Genomic DNA, 16,401 nt, shown 5'->3' with positions numbered 1-16,401 from the left:
GAAGGCGGGTATTCGAACTGTATGTATGGTATGTGACCAGTAATCGTTGCAAAAAGGGTCACCCACGGCTAGGTATCGTAATCATGATACAGACGGAGGACTCCGACTCGGCAATCAGTATGCCATGCTCCTGTGTCATATTCCTCATGATTGGGGATCATTTATTCCTTGCAACAATGGCCTTTACATTACCCCTGAGGAACCGAAAGTGACCTTCTTAATTCCTCCACAAGGTACACTCAAAGCCTCTGTAATCACCGGAATCAATGTATTGCATATCCGTCAGTCGGTGGTGGTGGTGTTGCTTTTTCCGGCGAGAGCCGTAAAATACGGGCTTGGAACTAGTACGGGACCTCGGACTCTGCAGGGAAGGGCGACGGGCGGACTGGCTGGCTTTCACTGCACTGCACTTTTCTGATCGCCCCAAAGGACGATCCATCCACCTTTGCCCTTGGCCCACGTTGTCTGGTGCATGAAACCGTCCGCGTGCACAGTGGGTCAAAGACTGACAGGCCTGATTCTTCACACCCCTGGGCCTGGGGTCCTTCTTTGCTTGCTTGCTTGCTTGCTTGCTTGCTCGCTCACCCTTGTCCTTTTTTCTCTTTGCATGCGCCTTTCACTAACTAATAGTCACTAGTTACTGCTGCTTAAACTACCAAATATTACTGTATATTTGCGCTTACTCACTCAGACTCTCGCTCTTTCTTACTTTTCTTCTTCCTAATTTCCTTCATCTTCCTGGTTCTCCCTGTTCTCTTTCTATTTCTCCTCCTCTTCACCTTCTTCTCCTCTTTCAACTGTAGAAGATCCCTCAATTGCAGCCACTTCTTCACTTTGAACAGCCAGTAATGTTTTGACTGCCTAATAGCCAAGCCACTGCGTTCCTAAAAGAATCAGACAAGAACCCAAGAAGAAATAAAAAAGAAAGTATTTTTTCTCCCTGATTTTTGTTTCAGGAATTCCCTTTCAAGAAATTTGAGGAAAATAATAATTTTTGGGTTTATCTCCCTTATTCAGAAGACACACCCACACCCCTCCACCCTTTCTTGTCCCTCTTTTCTTCTTTCCTTCACACTCTCCCCCCCCTTCCTTCTTTTGCCCTTGACCCTCTTTTCTCTCCCTTTCCTTTTCCAATCTTTTTTTTTCTTGTTCTTTTTTTTTATTTTTATTTTCAATTTTCTTTTTCTTTTTTTTTTCCTTCTCTGATTTTTTTTCCTGCTCCAATCTTACATAGATACATACAATCCCTTCCCCCCCCCCCCCCTCCTTCTTCTCCTCCCACTCGTCTGGTTCGCACTATTCAATGCCAACCATATCCTCCGTCCCTCTCAACCAAGGCTCCCCTCCTCCATCCTCACACCTTCATTACCCTCAACCATCCCGATCTTCTGCCGTAACTATTCCGGTTCCCTCCTCCCCGGATCACAATCGCACTTCTTCCTCTGCTTCTACTGCTCTTCAGAATTCCGCGCCCGCCGCAGTTCCCGCTCACTCCCATTCCGCCACTACAACCTCCTCCTCCTCTCCTTCTCCATCTACCACCATCACCACCTCCGCTACCGCTACTTCTTCTTCATCAGCCACCACTCCTATCTCAACAGGTTTCACAGGTTCGGTAATCGGATCAACCTCTCGTCGTAATCGCCGGTCATTTGCTGCCTTGGCCCGCGAGAAGACTTCTAGCGCTCTCGCCAATCTATCCGCCATCGGTAGCCCCAATTACCCGCTGCGGCCTTCTGCATCCTCCGGAAGCCTTACCAAACACTCGCGCAAGGCTTCGCAAGTCAGCGTCAGTGACTTACCTGGTGGTACACCTTTGACTCCACCATTGTCGGATAGCAGCGCCAGCAGCGAACAGTCCAGCCCTGCGCCAGTTGATTCCGCTGCCGCCCACCGCGTTTTCCCTGCTGTGACTGACCAGTCGACAAACTCGGTCGATAGACGTCGTCACACCATCCAGCGAATTTCTTCTCCTCTCGAACAATTACCGGAGATCGATTCTGGTGCTCCCGCCAACATGCATCAGACTTCCTCCAGACTGTTGCGGATGACGGAAGATGACCGCCCGTTCACCAAGGTAAGCTACACTCAAAATGCGCGACAAGTGATCTATGGAGTGTCCGAGCGATAGATTGATTAACGGGCAATGGTTGCAGGATTTCATGGATTTGTTCTCAACCTTGATGGTCAGTCTGAAACTGGATTCGCATCGTGTACGATTCACCAAATATGACCACTCCTTCACCTCGGAAGAGGCCATCAACAACCTGGGCTCTCTCAAATTTTCACAATCCAACCGCATGCCAGACCCCAAGGACCCTTCCCGTATCGTCACTACTACCACAACCACCACATTTTCCATGGCGAAGGAAATGGCTCGCTCAGTATGCCAACGTTTTGTGGACGCTCGTTTCGTCGAGTCTGTGGATGGAAAAGCATCGCAATTGTTCCCTCTCAAAGGCGCATTGTATCAGCTTACCCCCAAGGGCATCAACATTCTCCAGAGATTCTGCCAGCGCAACGGTATCACTGCGCGTCATGTGATCGATGTTTTGGAGTCGCCGCGCAACACAATGCAGCTTGTTAACCTGGAACGCGATTCTGAGACTGACAAGCTATCACACGATCGAGCGACCATTGAAGTGATTTTCCGCCGGTTCGCTGGACAAGATGGCCCCAACGTCAAGAGCAGCATTTCTACCTCTGATTCCGATTCATTGAGCGACTACTCCAACGGATTGGTGGGTGTGAAAATGGCCAAGGAGCGCAAGATCAAGGACAAGACTGTTTCCAATACTTTTACGGGCAAGGCTGCGGTCGATTGGTTGATGGATTGTTCGACAACGATCGAGCGTCGAGAAACTGTTCTCATTGCCGAGCTTTTCGTCAAATATGGGTTGATCATGATGTTGCAAGAAGACCAGTTCATCAACTTGCCCGACGACTCGATAGCCACCTTCCAGCCTTCCAAGAATGCGATCTATGGAATTACTGAACGGGGACAGAGAGTCTGCGGATGGATTGCACGGGACAAAGCTCGTGACACTTCGATGTACGACAGTAGGGGTATCCCACGGGACTCGAACAACGCCCGCTTGAACCACATCCTTCACGATCCCGCTCTTCGACTCCTATTCCGCGAATTTTTGCGCTTCTCGCTCTGCGAAGAGAACCTCTCTTTCTACCTAGATGTGTCCGAGTTTACGTCGGCTTACCACAAGGCGGAGAAGGTGGGCACATTTAGGAAGCCGGATTCGGTACGGGAGACACTGGCTGCAGCATATGGTACGCCCCCTCCATCACAGATGGTTTCGTCGAATATTTGCTAATCATTGCAGGTTTGTACAACGCATTTTTGGCCCCTGGCTCGCCTTGTGAGTTGAACATCGATCATGCTCTGCGTAACAGCCTTGCCAGTCGCATGACCAAGGCCGTTGGAGATGATGAATCCATGCTCAAGAGTCTCCAAGAGGTGGTGCATCTATTTGAAATGGCCCAGACGTCGGTCTTCAAGTTGATGTCAAGTGTAAGTCCTTTATCCAATGCTTGTCGACCCTATGAATCATTTCTGACTTGCAATAGGACTCGGTTCCCAAGTTCCTTCGCGATCCCAAGTGCGCTAGTATCCTTCAGGAGCACGATGTGGACTTAATCGGTGCCCCGCGGTCTTACTCCCCAACTCCGACTCCGGTACCGGAGCGTTCGGCGAGCCGCTCGGCGCGTCCTTGAAACGCACCTCGAAAATGGACCAACGTGGGGCTAAGCTAATCACTGCCTCATCATTGGAATTTGCATCAAAAACTGCTTTTGGGGACACTGCCCAGACAGGATCCAGTGTGCTTTGAGACGCCGCCAGATACCCATGAATTATGAGTCGGGTGGTCCATTGAGACATCTACCGACCAACAAAAGTGACTTCCATCGTACCTGGGGGTCTGCTTCCGAAAATTTGACTTGACACGACATGATTACACGTTATGCGTCTCCGACCTCCTTTACTTCACTGCATGAGAGCCTTTATCCAACGGGAAAAGGGCATGGGGATCTCTACTGTGGTAGCTAGATTACCCGAACTAATCCATTCATCACGACCGATGAGTGAAAAAGATGTTTAATGATCGATGGATCATGCGATAGATGCTGGGAACCGAATATCCTTCTTGTTCCATAATCAATTTCCTTTGTCCTTGTTTCTTCCTTTCCCCCCACCCCCCTCCCCTACCCCCCGGCCTTTTTCATATCCCTTCTGTCAAACTCGGAGAAGGGAAGGCTGAAGCACACCGTCAGTATCCCAGCATTAGAGAGGCGTTTTTTTTACCCCATTTCCATATTTCTCCATCTCTCTGCATCCATGCATTTCCGACCGACTTCTTGTTTCTCATAAACCCGGTTGATCGAAATGCCGATTGATCCATGTGTGTGTACGCCGTCATATGTCCCTTTCTCATGGTTTCCTTTTCTTTCCTCCCATGTTACACCTTGATTTACCTCGCCCCGTTCTTGCCTGCATCATCGAAAGCATACTTGGTCTGCATTTTCATGGGTTACTTCTCTGTTTGATGTGCCATATCCAGCGAGTGAGTTATGTGCTTATGTACATGTGCGCCATGTTCCGATTCTTCATTACGTGTCTATGCTCGCTTTGAGCTTCAAAGTGAGGCCCAAGACTTTTTCTGAATACCAACGCAAATTACCTGTCATTCTTGCTAGATCCTTCTCAGTAACGCCTCGTAAATTTTCCATTCCCTGCCGTCTCGAAGAAAAGAGCAAGTCCTATACGTAGACGCGAGTGATAGGTCATACTATCACATCAGACCATTTCCCAACCAAAGCTATGATCTACTTGACTCCGCCCGTACAGATCAGAACACTGCGAAAGTAGTTTGAAGGCACGCACCGATCACAAAACACGGCGGGGTAGGTATATTCGAGACCGTGGGCGACTCAAACTGTTAACATGAATCAAAATCTTCATCACTGCTGGAAGGCAAACAACCGGGCCAGAAACAGAAAAGCTTTTTGGAAAGAAATAAAATAAATAAACCACATGGCCGACACGTGGTGGTGCACGAGGTCATGGTTGCAGGGATGGAAGGCACATGGGAAGAGGAGGAAGGAGGGGTTCGGGGCACAAAAGTACATGTGTACAGTACCTTACCTCCCTCCATTCTTCATCCTGGGTATTGTTGTAATAATGTGCCCCTTCCCATCGAGCTGGAACTTAAGCTGGGTATTTGGTGACAATTAGTGTATATACAGAACTAACACGTCGTTCATGAAGGTGGTGTTGACTTGTTGTGCCATTATGGTATCTTGCTCTTTTTTTTTGGGGGGGGGGGGGGCGCAGGTGTGGAAGCGATATTGGGATCTTATGCAGAGATAAACATATCAGCTAAGTCAGCTATGTAAGTGTCTAAGCTATAACGTAATCAACGGTCGGGCGGGACACCCGGTCAGGTGGGCCACCCTGGTATCCCATATAAAAGATGACTTTTTAATTCTATTATATATCAACCAATACTACTTTTAAGAAGTTCTAACATTGTATATAGATTATATATATAACAATAGATGTCCCATGATTTTTTTAGAATTTTTAAAATATTTATATGTATAGTTAGTTCAAATTCTTATATAATACAAATAAAATACAGGTATTGTAATATAATAAGTTGATAAATATATCTATACTGATTTTTGAAAGGTATATAAATAATTTTAAAATGATTTAAAATCTATACAGAGCAAAGTTAATCCTTCTAGACTTTGCTGGTTGAGATATATTGTGTTTAAAAAAGTACCTTTTGCCTAGTATTACCAGATGGCCCGCCTGACCGTGTGTCCCGCCCGACCGTTGATTACGTTAACTATGCTTAGATAGTTCATAATCGCGAACACCGTAAGTAACTATATTGAACTGATCTTTTAAGTGCTTACCTGACTAAGTCAAGTTCCCGCGATTGTTTCAAGGAGGAGTAGCGCATGGCGTCTCGTCGGCTTTGTGGTCTGGATTCTGTTCTGTATACACTGACTGATCTACACCCTCGAGTGGTGCTATCACCTGCGAAACGGGGCGGGGATGGTGATTTACCGGGGATCTGGGACTGACTGCAAGACCACAATAGACTGGGAGAGCCTAGAAGGATGGAGGTATGGTCTGTGAAACATCCCACTAATGGAGAAAAGCGAGCTAGAGTGAGATAGAAGTTGGAGTTTGCCATGATGATACAGAAAGTGAACGCAAGAGAATAATTCCCCAAGAGCAGAAGCACGCGCCCGCCCTCCCCAAAGCAGTAATAGACCTTTACGCCGTGTGACATATCCCCAGGGATGAAAATACAGAAACAGACGAGGAATGAACAGATTACAGGCGTATTCACATCAATAAAGGAATTTGTTGACCACACACGGAGAGAGACAGACAGGTGCGGTACGGTGGATTTTTCAGACAGCGTTCTCTCGGGGAGAGGAATGATGCGTCGGTAGAAATGGATGGATGCACAGGGTATTATGACTCGTTTGTCTGTACAGGCATGGGAAGGCTCAAACCTACCTCGTGGCCCAAGCGACTCAGTTGATCGTGCAGAGCCCATGCCTAGACATTCTCTGACAGCATCTCCTCATATTTCAAGCCCAGTGAAATGGGATGAAACATCCTTTGTTCCATCCATGATGTCATCATACTTTGTACCTGTCTGTTCCATCTATCCGTCTGTCCAGCTGCTCACGTGCAGACATCCCAAAAATGAGCAGCTTCCCGAGATCGGCATGAAAGACAAGGAGTAGGAGACTCCAGGAACCAAAAGATGCTTTTCAGCTTTATTTTCCACCCCAGCCTCTCAAACGCATGCCTTCCTCAATTGCTGACCAAATGCCCTCGACGACCTCGCGGTCTCTCCACCGCCCAGTACCATTCACGCCGCCCTTCTCGTCCCATCTCTCGACCGAGAAGCTCTGTACCCCGCGACCCCAGTTGCGGACCTCGCGTGGACTGTCCTCCCCGCGCCAACCCACGTAGATACCTGTGGCATGTTTGAACAACTCCGGCGGGGAAGACCACTTGTAAGATTTGAACTGCCACGTCTGACCCGTCGTGAAAACGGCCACAAGGCGGTTCCAGTAATCAGGCCGGAAATTGGCGGTACTGTCTACCAAGATGAAGCGGGTGGGCTTGCGAGAGCCGGAGGCGGCTGCGCTGGCTCCAGGACGGAGAAGAGAGGTGCTGGAGGAGCTGTCTTGGATGCGGAGGGGCCGGTGAATATAGAGAATATTACTGTTCGTCCCTGTGGCGAGTGTAGGGTGGTCCGGGGGAATAAAGACACCCTCCCCGAGGAAGGAGCGCACGTTGGACATGCGGATAAGAGATGATGCCGAAGGCGACAGCAAGATAATCGGATCTTGCGTCTTGGAACTGCTCTTGCCGCTTCGAGGTTGGGAGAGCCCGGCGGAGGGCGCAGGGACCGGCACCATGGAGGTTGGCTTGCTGCCAGGCTTGGTGACCCCAGGGGGGTATTGACCCGTCCGCGAAGACCGAGTCCGGCCGAGAAAGGTCTCTGCAGTTTTTCGAACATGGGAAAAGTCCTGGAAGCAACGAAAGAACCCCCAAATCATTAGCAACTTGTGAATTTGGAAGGACCCAGCCCGGGCAAAGGAACCGGGCCTATTGGAGATACACTCACCGTGGGCTTGATGCCCCTCAACACACTATTCCGGTCTCCCATCTTCCTCTCCCCGTTGTAAATCTCCTGTAGCCTTGGATCCATCACCTTAGCCGCCCTCCCGTGCTGCTGAGCACCCCCGGAAGCTGCAGCTGCGGCACCCGTCGCGCCAGCGGCACCACCACCACCAACACCACTCCCACTCGGCACCGCAGCGACACCCCCCGTAGCCCCGGAGGCAATATTTGTTGATGCCTGAGCCTGCGCACCGATACTGCTCTCACCCCCAGCGGCTGCGGCTGCGGCCGCCTTCGCGGCAGCTTCCCCTTCCAGGGGCTTGATGTACTCACTCTCCTCGGACGCCCCCTCCAACCATGTTAACAGGTCCAAGCGCTCGACGAATACCAGGTTTTGTACTTTTTCCTCCGCTTCTGAATCATCCTTCCTCTTCTCCTTGAGGGCTTGGTTTAGTCCCTCTGCTTCGGCGATGTACTCCGGGATCGCGACATCTTTCTTGAGCCACGCGAAAAAGATACTGCGCAGATCAACAGGCTCGCCTGTCGTGCTGGACACGAAGCGCGTCGGAGCGTTGAGAGGGATGGTCTGTGGGCTCGTTGGGTGGGCGAAGTACAGGTGGGTGGCCCTGGCCAGGTCGAGGTCGCTTTCTGTGGGCTGCTCGGTCGGGGAGGAGGATGTGGTCGGTTTTGGAGGATTGTTGGAGAGAAGAGATTGACGTAGGGCGAGAAGGGGGTCTGGGCTAGGTGAATTGGTCGCCATCACGGGTCTTAAATGGCTGTGATTTTGATAATGATTGGTCGTGGTGTAGTTGGTCGGCTTAGGACGGTGGGTGGAATGCTAGCAAGAAGCTACCACAGTCTCAGGCGATACAAGGGATTTTTGTGAAGAGATTGACGGCAGAGTGCTATCAATCAGATAGAGGTCGTTGAAGAAGGAGAGGAGAAATGGTAGAGGTGTTCCAGAGCATTTGGAAGTTGAGGGAAGCTTCAGCTGAGCGACTTTCTCAATGCGCGCGCGGAACACGTGATCTGTCCCCCGGAGATCAACTGGCGGCCCACTCGCTGCTTATTACCTCTCTCTCTCTCTCTCTCTCTCTCTCTCTCTCTCTCTCATTTGTGAAGTATAAAGTAGGTCGATTTCAATTCATCCACTTAAGCTACTACAGCCTCTTCCAAAGAACCCCAATCCTAGTCCAAATCCAGCCCCAACCTCCAAACAAAGCAGTGACTCCAGTGAACAGAATCACTGCTCCATAATCAGTCGCATACCCTGTACTCACCTCACCCGCGACACCTACAACAGAACCTTTCTGCATCAGCTTCTCACTAAGTGGTCCACTGATGACACTCCCGACACCCCTCCCACCGGCCAAGAGTCCAAAGACTAGTCCTGTCTCCAATGCAGGCACCTCCCGCTTGATCTGCGTCAGGACTCCGGACCAAGTAGAACTAAACCCGCCTGCAAAGAAGCCGTAGGTGATTGAGAAAATCGTCAGCAGGGCGAGCGCGGTATGGGTCTGGGAATCCTCCGGAGGAAGATTTGTGTTTGTGGCGGTAGAAGAAAGCCCCCAAAACAACAACACAGACAATCCCGAACCTACCGACGACAACAGCATGATATTTGGGACGGCGAAGCGGTCGCACATGGCACCCAGCACAATACCTCCAACGATGGAGGTCGCGTTGAACAGAGCTATAAGAATAGTACCGGTAGTTTCGGACAAGCCAGCTGCTGTTGTTGAGTAGGATGGGAGATACGCGCTAGGAAGGAAGTATCCGAAACTCTGGATGATGTTCCCAAGCTCAAGCGTCCAGAATGTAAACAGCTTCAAGAATGCCAGGTCAAGTGGCTGAGGAGATGTGGAGGCTGCAGGAGGAACTCGCGGCTTGATGAAGGGCAAAGCTGACAGAGTTGTGAGAAGCTAAATCCTTTTCAGTCAGGTCAGGTTCTCATCGTTGTCATTGTTGGTGAATCCTCACCGTGATGACAGTCCACGCTCGCAAGGTAGTTCTCACTCCATATCTTTCAAGGGAAGCGCTCGTGACGAATGGCAGAGCCACGCCGCAGACGCTCTTACCGGCCCACATGATGCCATACGCAAGGCCCTTGCGGCGAATGAACCATTGGTCAAGAAGCAGCGTCGTTGGGCTGAAGACGAGGCCGTTCCCGAGTCCACAGAGTACGCCTTGGGTGGCAATCAATTGCCAAACTGTTTGAGCAAAGGATGACATGAGAGATCCCACAAGGCTGAGAACCAGCCCAACAAGAGCACAGTATTTTTGCAGAAATGGGTAGCGGGTCAGAAGGGTGAAGCTGATCGGGGATAGAAGGTAAAGAATTCCCTATATCGTCTGGGTTACCAAATATTGCATAAGAAGGAGCCGGAACAGGGTGCTACCATTGATGTGGTTCCCACAATTGCCAGACCTCCGGTGCTTCCTTGCAGTTCATTATGAGTCTCGAAGTATTCTTGGAAAAGACCTGACACAAGGGAATAGCCTGCACCACATAGCTCAGTCAAGTGATGCCTTTGGTTTGAGCATCAATCATACCCCAAACTGGTAATTGAATCAGACAGCAGGATGCTAGAATTAACCATGCCCCTCTGCCGTGGTCGACAGGGGGCAGCGACGGCTGCTCAAGTTCCAATGAGAATCTCTGTCGAGCACGCTCAATAGGAGGTCTTGTCTGCGATGGAGATCGAAGATCTGCCAAAGAGACAGAAGCCATCAAATTTCGATTTCAGCGAGCAACCGGACTTGGCGCAGAGAGAGAGAGAGAGAGGGAGGGAATATCGGATGGATGGATAGATGGATGTTAAGGACAAGGGAAATACCCCGCAATGGTTGTCCATGAGGATCTTCAGGCCCGTGACTTGTGACTGGCCTACGGAAATAGACTGTTGAACTTAGCGAATAGTTCATTTGAATTTAAATACAACATCCATTATGAATAAAAAGAATCATTATCATCATCATCATCATCATAGCGGGATGCCCAAGGTCTCCTTGATATCCTCCCCTCTCAGCCACTTTTCCATCGCCTCATACATTCCCCGAAACTTGTCATTGTCCTCCATGGTCGGCAAGTCCAGCTTAATCTTATGGCCCAGACGGGCCTGCGCTGCGCCGAGATATCGGTATCCGTAGGGGTACGGCTTCAGTTCCTCTGCCGTAAAGTCGGGGACATTCTTGCCATCGACGGGGAGGATCTTATCCTTTTCATAAAACAACCGCTTGTAGTGCACCTTCCAACCAGCAGAGTCCTTCTGGCACCACATGATGAACCGACAGTCGCATTCGACGTCACACTCCACTCCGTCGAAGTCAAAGCGCTGGGTGATAGTGGCCTTCATCTTTCCCACGGCGCGGCCGGTCTCCGAGTTCAACTCCACCAGGGTGCCGTTCTCGCGATGCATGATGTGGTCGCCGTTGCGCCGACCCTTTTTGGAGACTTCAATGAACTCGTCGATGGGCATTCCACCGCTCCATGCTGTTCCGGGGAGATTAAATTAGCTAACAGGTCGGGAGGGGAAGCCAGAGAGGGTAAAGACAGACTTGTGAAGATGTAAGCCTGCTCGGCAAAACAGTTGCGGTAGTGGGCCCATTCCGAGGCGTCTCGGTATACCGGCCAGCCCTTGAGAAGCTCGGTGACGCAGAGCCGATCGAGAATCTCGCTGGTGGTGCCATTGATGTGGCTGTGGATGGTGGGCTGAGGATCTTCGGCGGTGATGTTGACGACCATGGTGGATGATTGATTCTGTCAGTTGCTGCTGTCTACTGACCGTCCAATTTGAGAAGATCATCCCTGTTTATATAGTAGTCTTGAGAAGGTGCCGACTGTTGCCTTCCGGTTCTCACGACCTTCGATTCGGCTTGATGTCATATCCCTGCATCAGGCAACCTTAACCCGGGTCATGGTCAGTGGAGCTTGCGATTCTTTGGTTCGCCGAGGTTTGTCTGGACTCGCTAGTATCATGAGTAATACTACAGCAGTATTTTATCATAGCAGCCAACGCCAGCATCATTACGCTGGCCCTGATAAGCGAGTCATGTCCAAATGGACCAGCCAGGAACTAGGTATACGTAGCCGGAAAAATTCTTTGCAGACTAGACGCAATCGAGGAAATGACTTTATCCGCCACGTCGGCTGGTTGGTTCCCTAACATTGGATGAAGATTCTAAGAGCTATAAGCTAACTCAATCAGGTTGATGATGACGCCGAGACCGGCTTTATCCGGTGAAGCCAATGCTCATAAGTCGGTCAGGAGGGAGAGTTGCAGGGTTGAGAGAGTATCCGTCGTCAACCTGGATGCTCATGATCGTAATGAGAGAGCTACAGGGCATTCACCGCGTGAAAGCAATCAATGACACTCTCATTCCTCATTAGCCACCTCGATGAGGGGTCGTCAATCCCAAAGGCTTGGGCACAAAAGATCCTAATAATGAAAAGAAGAAGGAAAAGAAAAGAACAAGGGGAAGAATGAAGAATAGAAGGAAATAGTAGTGATTTTAAAGACAATCGTGAAGCAAGTGCTGAAGATCGTTGACCTAGTAAGTGTAGGTCGGACTGAACCTATCCGTGATATCCTTTACCCATCCCAACCAAAAAGTATTTACCAATCCCGCTCCCATCCCAACACGCCCAATACGCCAGTGAAGAAAAAACAAAAGGGCAACCATATAACGCCCTAAATCCCGTCCTTTACAGGTTGAAAGAGAAGGAGACATAAAATGAGCAGAAAACATGGTGGCACAGCACAGCCTATTGACTCAGACAAAGATGGACTCGTCATCATCGTGTCAGGGAAGATAATTGAGAGGCCGGCGTAGGCCCACGAATATCTTTCACCATCATATCCTGGGAACGTCGATCTTCACCCTTAACTCCGTCCTTGCTGTTGACTGCCGTGATATCGCGGACCGCTGGTGCCGATGCAGGTGGAATTGGCGGAAGAATTCCGGTGGCTTGGGCCTGCGTTTTCTCTACTGAGGGAGTTGTCTTGGTTCCACGCCGAATGATGTAGTCTCCCAGGCTGAGTTTCTTTTTCACGGGGCTGGGAGCAATCGCACTGGATGAAGCAAGCGCAGACAAATTGGGCTGAGGAGGCGCATCGCCTGCAGGAGACGACTGATTTAATCCCGCCGCAGATCCAGAGCTGGGAGTAGTCAAATTTGAATCAATGGTTGTGGAAGGAAGGGGAACGCGAAGATCAGGGCGACGCTGACTGACGAATTTCAGCGGTATTCGAGCATTGTGAGCGGCTGTTGATGGCCAGGGAGGAGGAAAAGGTGGCTTAGTCATGTCTCGGTCTGATGACGAGGTCTCCAGGTGAACGTGTTTAGCTTGCAACGACGATGGCTGGGTGGGCGAATCAACATCCTTCATTTCCGTATCCTCATCGTCGCCCAATGCACCAGCCATGGAGACTACAGGTGGCGGAGCCTCGAGGGGGCTCGAAGAAGACGCCGATGAGTCCAGCGCTAGGATGGGTTTTACTTGGAGCGGCGTCAGTCGACTGCTCTTTTCAATGCGAAGACGATCGAAATAGCATCGTTTCAACAATCGTTGCGTCAATGGTACGAAGCTGGGTCGTCGAGACGTAGGGACGAAAGACCCGTGGACGACAGCTTCAGACTCAGTTTGGATCGCGGAATCCACGTATTGTGGTCGGCCGAGCGGAGACTTTTCCGAGAGAATGCTATGGCTGCTGGACATCTTGCGGGGGGAACCATGACGTTCAATAGGCAGCGGTCCAGGCAGAATACCAGTCGGTGGAGAGTGCGACTGACGCTCGCGCCCATGAGTAGACTGACCGCTTGCTCGCTTCTTCCTTTTATGAGTGGTTTGCTGGTCCTGCTCTAATTGTTGGAATTTCTTCTCAGCCGCCGCAATCTTACGTTTGTCACGGGCGGAGAGCTCAGAATCTCCCAGCAAGTAGTTCTCTGTCGGAGTCTGTAAGGTGGGGGTCAAGTCGCGACTGCGAGTTTGCCCGCGCACAGAACCCGACGCAGAGCGACTGTCGGCTTGATCTTCGTCGTCCAGAATCTTGGTGGTTTCACTTCCAGCGCGACTGTTGGCCGTGGGAGATATGGTCGGCTTCGTCTTGGGCTTCTTTCGCTTCAAACTTGCCTGTTTCATGCTCGGATCCAGCGCTCTGGGATGACGTCGGCGATCGACGCTGGCCAGCAAGCAGTTTGAAGCTGGTACGCAAGCGCAGCCACCAAAATGGGCGAGGACATTGCTGATGCAGATGGCAGCATTGTCTTGAGCGTTATCGCTAGGCTCTTGTTTGACTAGCCCATTGCTTGACTCAAACAGTTGAGGGTCGAGGTACCACATGGCAGTAATCTCCGAGTCTGGGGCAATTTCTTCCTTCGCGACGAAGCAGAAGTGATATTCGACCTGGTTCGTGATGTAGGTCTTCATCGTCACGTTCGGACGGCAGGACCGCCGCACGTACCGAAGAACACTTCCCTCGTGGCGGCTATCGATATAGATAGGAAGTTGGGGATGGAAAAACACAAAAGGCTCTGGATGACGGAGCTCCTGCCATCGATTACTAGGATCGAGGCAATAATCTCGCAAAAGCCCAATTTTGCCAGTGATTTCACCGACAATCTCATCTTTCCCTACACGATCTCTGGTTTTAAGCACTTTCCAGGTGGGGTGCTGGCCCTCCATTTCAATACTAGGTTCCGTGATGGATTCCGTTGACAATGTGGGCCACCGAGACCGGTCAAGCGATGCCCCAGACCAGGTGAAGATGTCCTGCGCGGACCGCCCATTGGAGATTCGGGCCAGAGCCAGTGGCTCCGTTACCCACGAAGCCAGATCAGCGGCTAAGGGAAGATTCACAAACAAATTGCTATCCATGCTTGCATAATCGTTATCATGATCGTAAAGATGTAAGAACTCGTGCGAGTAAAGAGGAATAGATGGACCAGCCGTTTTGATCGGGCTCATGGACGCTGCAGCCCGTTTCCGCGGATCAGGTGGCAGACTTGACGCACCTGACACAGAACTAATGGACCCTGAAGCACGGTGGTTTGTCTTGACTTTCTTTGCAGCAGGCTGATCGCGTAAACTGGATTCCGACCGATGATGAAATCCATTTACCTGATCACCATGATCCTTGATCTTTTTCTTGTGGCTCTTATTTCCAGATCGCTTGGTTTTCCGGTCACCGCCGTCATTCTGTTCTCTGAGGCGTCTCTGCCTTTCAGTTGCACGCCGGCCATCCAGATGACGCGGCTCGCAATCGACACAATTATGAACGTCGGGCACATCCCGACCGTGGTAATAGCATTCTATATGCTGCCAGGTTTCGCACCCTTCACAGAAGACCGTATTTCCATCATCATCCTCAAAAGCACAGATGCATTTGATGGTATACGGCTCCTCCTCTTCCGGGGCGATAGAGTCAGAGACTGTGCCGTTGACGCCGGGCGAGTGCAGCGGGACGGTGACCGGATAAGGGTCTGTGATGGGGTGCGTGATGGCGACTGGGGAGGTATCTGTCATAATCCGACAGAATACCCCCTCTTAATGGTAACAAGAAACACGCGGTGGTTGTTCGGGAGGACGAACGACTCGTGGTGGTATCTTTGTCACAGACCAAGACGCATATCAACTAGACGACCGCTCTTCTCGACCTGGGCTATACGCACACGACTTGAAGCAACGGACGTTAGGATACCACTGGAGCGCAGGAGGTCGAATGCACAATGTCCGACCCGACTAGAACACAAACACGAGACAAGAAAGCACGAGTTGGCTGCAAGCGACGGGAGGAGTAGTCGGCGCTAGAGTGCGGAATAGAGTCGGCGAGGAAGTCTCCAGGCGAGGTCTCGGTAGGAAAGGGGTCGAAACAGAGTGTTAGTTGAGTCGTGATTGTCGGTGGCGCGTGCGACCGTATGTACGCGAAAGGATATCGATGATCGAGAGTCGTTGGCTATGAAAGGACGGACGGGCCACGAATCGCATCGAAGAGAGGCGACTCTTTGAAATGGACGGTTGGGAGAAGAGGGCGCAGTGAAGAAGAGGTCCAGGCGAAGGTGGACGTCGTTAGTAATAGTCGAAAGGTGAGAACAAGATGAAAGGGGAAGAGGAGCTAGAATGAGAAAGGGTAATTAAGATGAGAGAGAAGATCCTAATAGGTATTGAAAAGGATTAAGACGGTGGATGAGAAGGTAATGTCGTAAGAAAAGGGAGCAAGAGAGAGGGAGGGAAGAGTGAATGGAAGCGGATCGGAGGGAGAGAGTAGAGAGTGCAAGACAGCAGCGAGCGAGAGAACGAGAGAGACAGTGTGAGTGAGAGAGTGAGTGAGAGAGACTAAAGCCACGGATGGGCCATCCAAGCGGCGCGTCCAAGACCCGGAGAGAAAAAGGAATGGCGTGGAATTTTTTCTCCCACCCGCTTTAAGGACTGGGGGAGGGAAAGTTGTGTCAGTCGTGACTGGGGGGTTTGATGGGGGGAAGGGAGGGAGGATAGAAAATCCTCAAAGGAGTGCTTAATATTTTTTTTGCTCCTCTCGCTTTTGATTTAATTTTGAACCGCGATTCTGAAATTCTGAGTTTGTCCCTTTTTAGTGTCCTTTTTGTTGAGGGGAAGGGTCGATAATAATCGCGGGTAGAAAGATGGAGGGGAGGAGATGAATTGATTAGTTAGTGAGTGAGTGGTGAGCATAACTTGGGAAAAGGGACAGATCCAGCTTGAACAACGG

The 16,401-nt window shown here is 50.6% G+C and overlaps 5 protein-coding genes across 5 annotated transcripts; 1 reads left to right on the top strand and 4 right to left on the bottom strand.

The window, feature by feature from the left end:
* Positions 1-1,303: 1,303 nt before the first annotated feature.
* flbA (developmental regulator FlbA) lies at positions 1,304-3,729 on the top strand (the record flags this gene model as incomplete). The annotated part of the gene is made up of 4 exons (XM_025571869.1): positions 1,304-2,077; positions 2,157-3,285; positions 3,339-3,526; positions 3,583-3,729. The coding sequence occupies 4 exons, from the start codon at positions 1,304-1,306 to the stop codon at positions 3,727-3,729; spliced, it is 2,238 nt and encodes a 745-aa protein (XP_025431128.1).
* Positions 3,730-6,706: 2,977 nt separating this feature from the next.
* BP01DRAFT_54830 (CDC73 C-terminal domain-containing protein) lies at positions 6,707-8,635 on the bottom strand. The gene is made up of 2 exons (XM_025579939.1): positions 7,680-8,635; positions 6,707-7,581 (listed from the first exon to the last, which is right to left on the bottom strand). The coding sequence occupies exons 1-2, from the start codon at positions 8,433-8,435 to the stop codon at positions 6,820-6,822; spliced, it is 1,518 nt and encodes a 505-aa protein (XP_025431127.1). The 5' UTR covers positions 8,436-8,635; the 3' UTR covers positions 6,707-6,819.
* Positions 8,636-8,798: 163 nt separating this feature from the next.
* Positions 8,799-10,323, bottom strand: BP01DRAFT_357077 (putative MFS monocarboxylate transporter). Its single transcript, XM_025575111.1, has 4 exons — positions 10,229-10,323; positions 10,075-10,175; positions 9,656-10,018; positions 8,799-9,597 (listed from the first exon to the last, which is right to left on the bottom strand). Exons 3-4 carry the CDS (start codon positions 9,905-9,907, stop codon positions 8,836-8,838), a joined length of 1,014 nt encoding a protein of 337 aa, XP_025431126.1. The 5' UTR covers positions 9,908-10,018; positions 10,075-10,175; positions 10,229-10,323; the 3' UTR covers positions 8,799-8,835.
* Positions 10,324-10,581: 258 nt separating this feature from the next.
* BP01DRAFT_357076 (uncharacterized protein) lies at positions 10,582-11,578 on the bottom strand. The gene has a single exon (XM_025575110.1). It carries the CDS (start codon positions 11,152-11,154, stop codon positions 10,660-10,662), a length of 495 nt encoding a protein of 164 aa, XP_025431125.1. The 5' UTR covers positions 11,155-11,578; the 3' UTR covers positions 10,582-10,659.
* An 892-nt stretch (positions 11,579-12,470) lies between these two features.
* On the bottom strand, positions 12,471-15,200 carry BP01DRAFT_365982 (putative PHD finger and SET domain protein; the record flags this gene model as incomplete). Its single annotated transcript, XM_025576391.1, has 1 exon — positions 12,471-15,200. The coding sequence occupies one exon, from the start codon at positions 15,198-15,200 to the stop codon at positions 12,471-12,473; it is 2,730 nt and encodes a 909-aa protein (XP_025431124.1).
* Between the last annotated feature and the right edge of the window lie 1,201 nt (positions 15,201-16,401).

Source organism: Aspergillus saccharolyticus (assembly GCF_003184585.1).
Source record: "Aspergillus saccharolyticus JOP 1030-1 unplaced genomic scaffold BP01scaffold_16, whole genome shotgun sequence".
Taxonomy (NCBI): domain Eukaryota; kingdom Fungi; phylum Ascomycota; class Eurotiomycetes; order Eurotiales; family Aspergillaceae; genus Aspergillus; species Aspergillus saccharolyticus.
This window is presented reverse-complemented; position numbering and strand designations above follow the sequence as displayed.

What these genes read in the sequence shown, in the direction of transcription:
- BP01DRAFT_357076 (XM_025575110.1), bottom strand. Translation starts at nt 11,154, where the DNA reads ATGCCCATCGACGAGTTCATTGAAGTCTCCAAAAAGGGTCGGCGCAAC.
- BP01DRAFT_357077 (XM_025575111.1), bottom strand. Translation starts at nt 9,907, where the DNA reads ATGTCATCCTTTGCTCAAACAGTTTGGCAATTGATTGCCACCCAAGGC. An exon ending in GAGCGTGGACTGTCATCACG is followed by an intron (nt 9,598 to 9,655) that starts GTGAGGATTCAC and finishes AAAAGGATTTAG; the next exon opens with CTTCTCACAACTCTGTCAGC.
- BP01DRAFT_54830 (XM_025579939.1), bottom strand. Translation starts at nt 8,435, where the DNA reads ATGGCGACCAATTCACCTAGCCCAGACCCCCTTCTCGCCCTACGTCAA. An exon ending in TGAGGGGCATCAAGCCCACG is followed by an intron (nt 7,582 to 7,679) that starts GTGAGTGTATCT and finishes CGTTGCTTCCAG; the next exon opens with GACTTTTCCCATGTTCGAAA.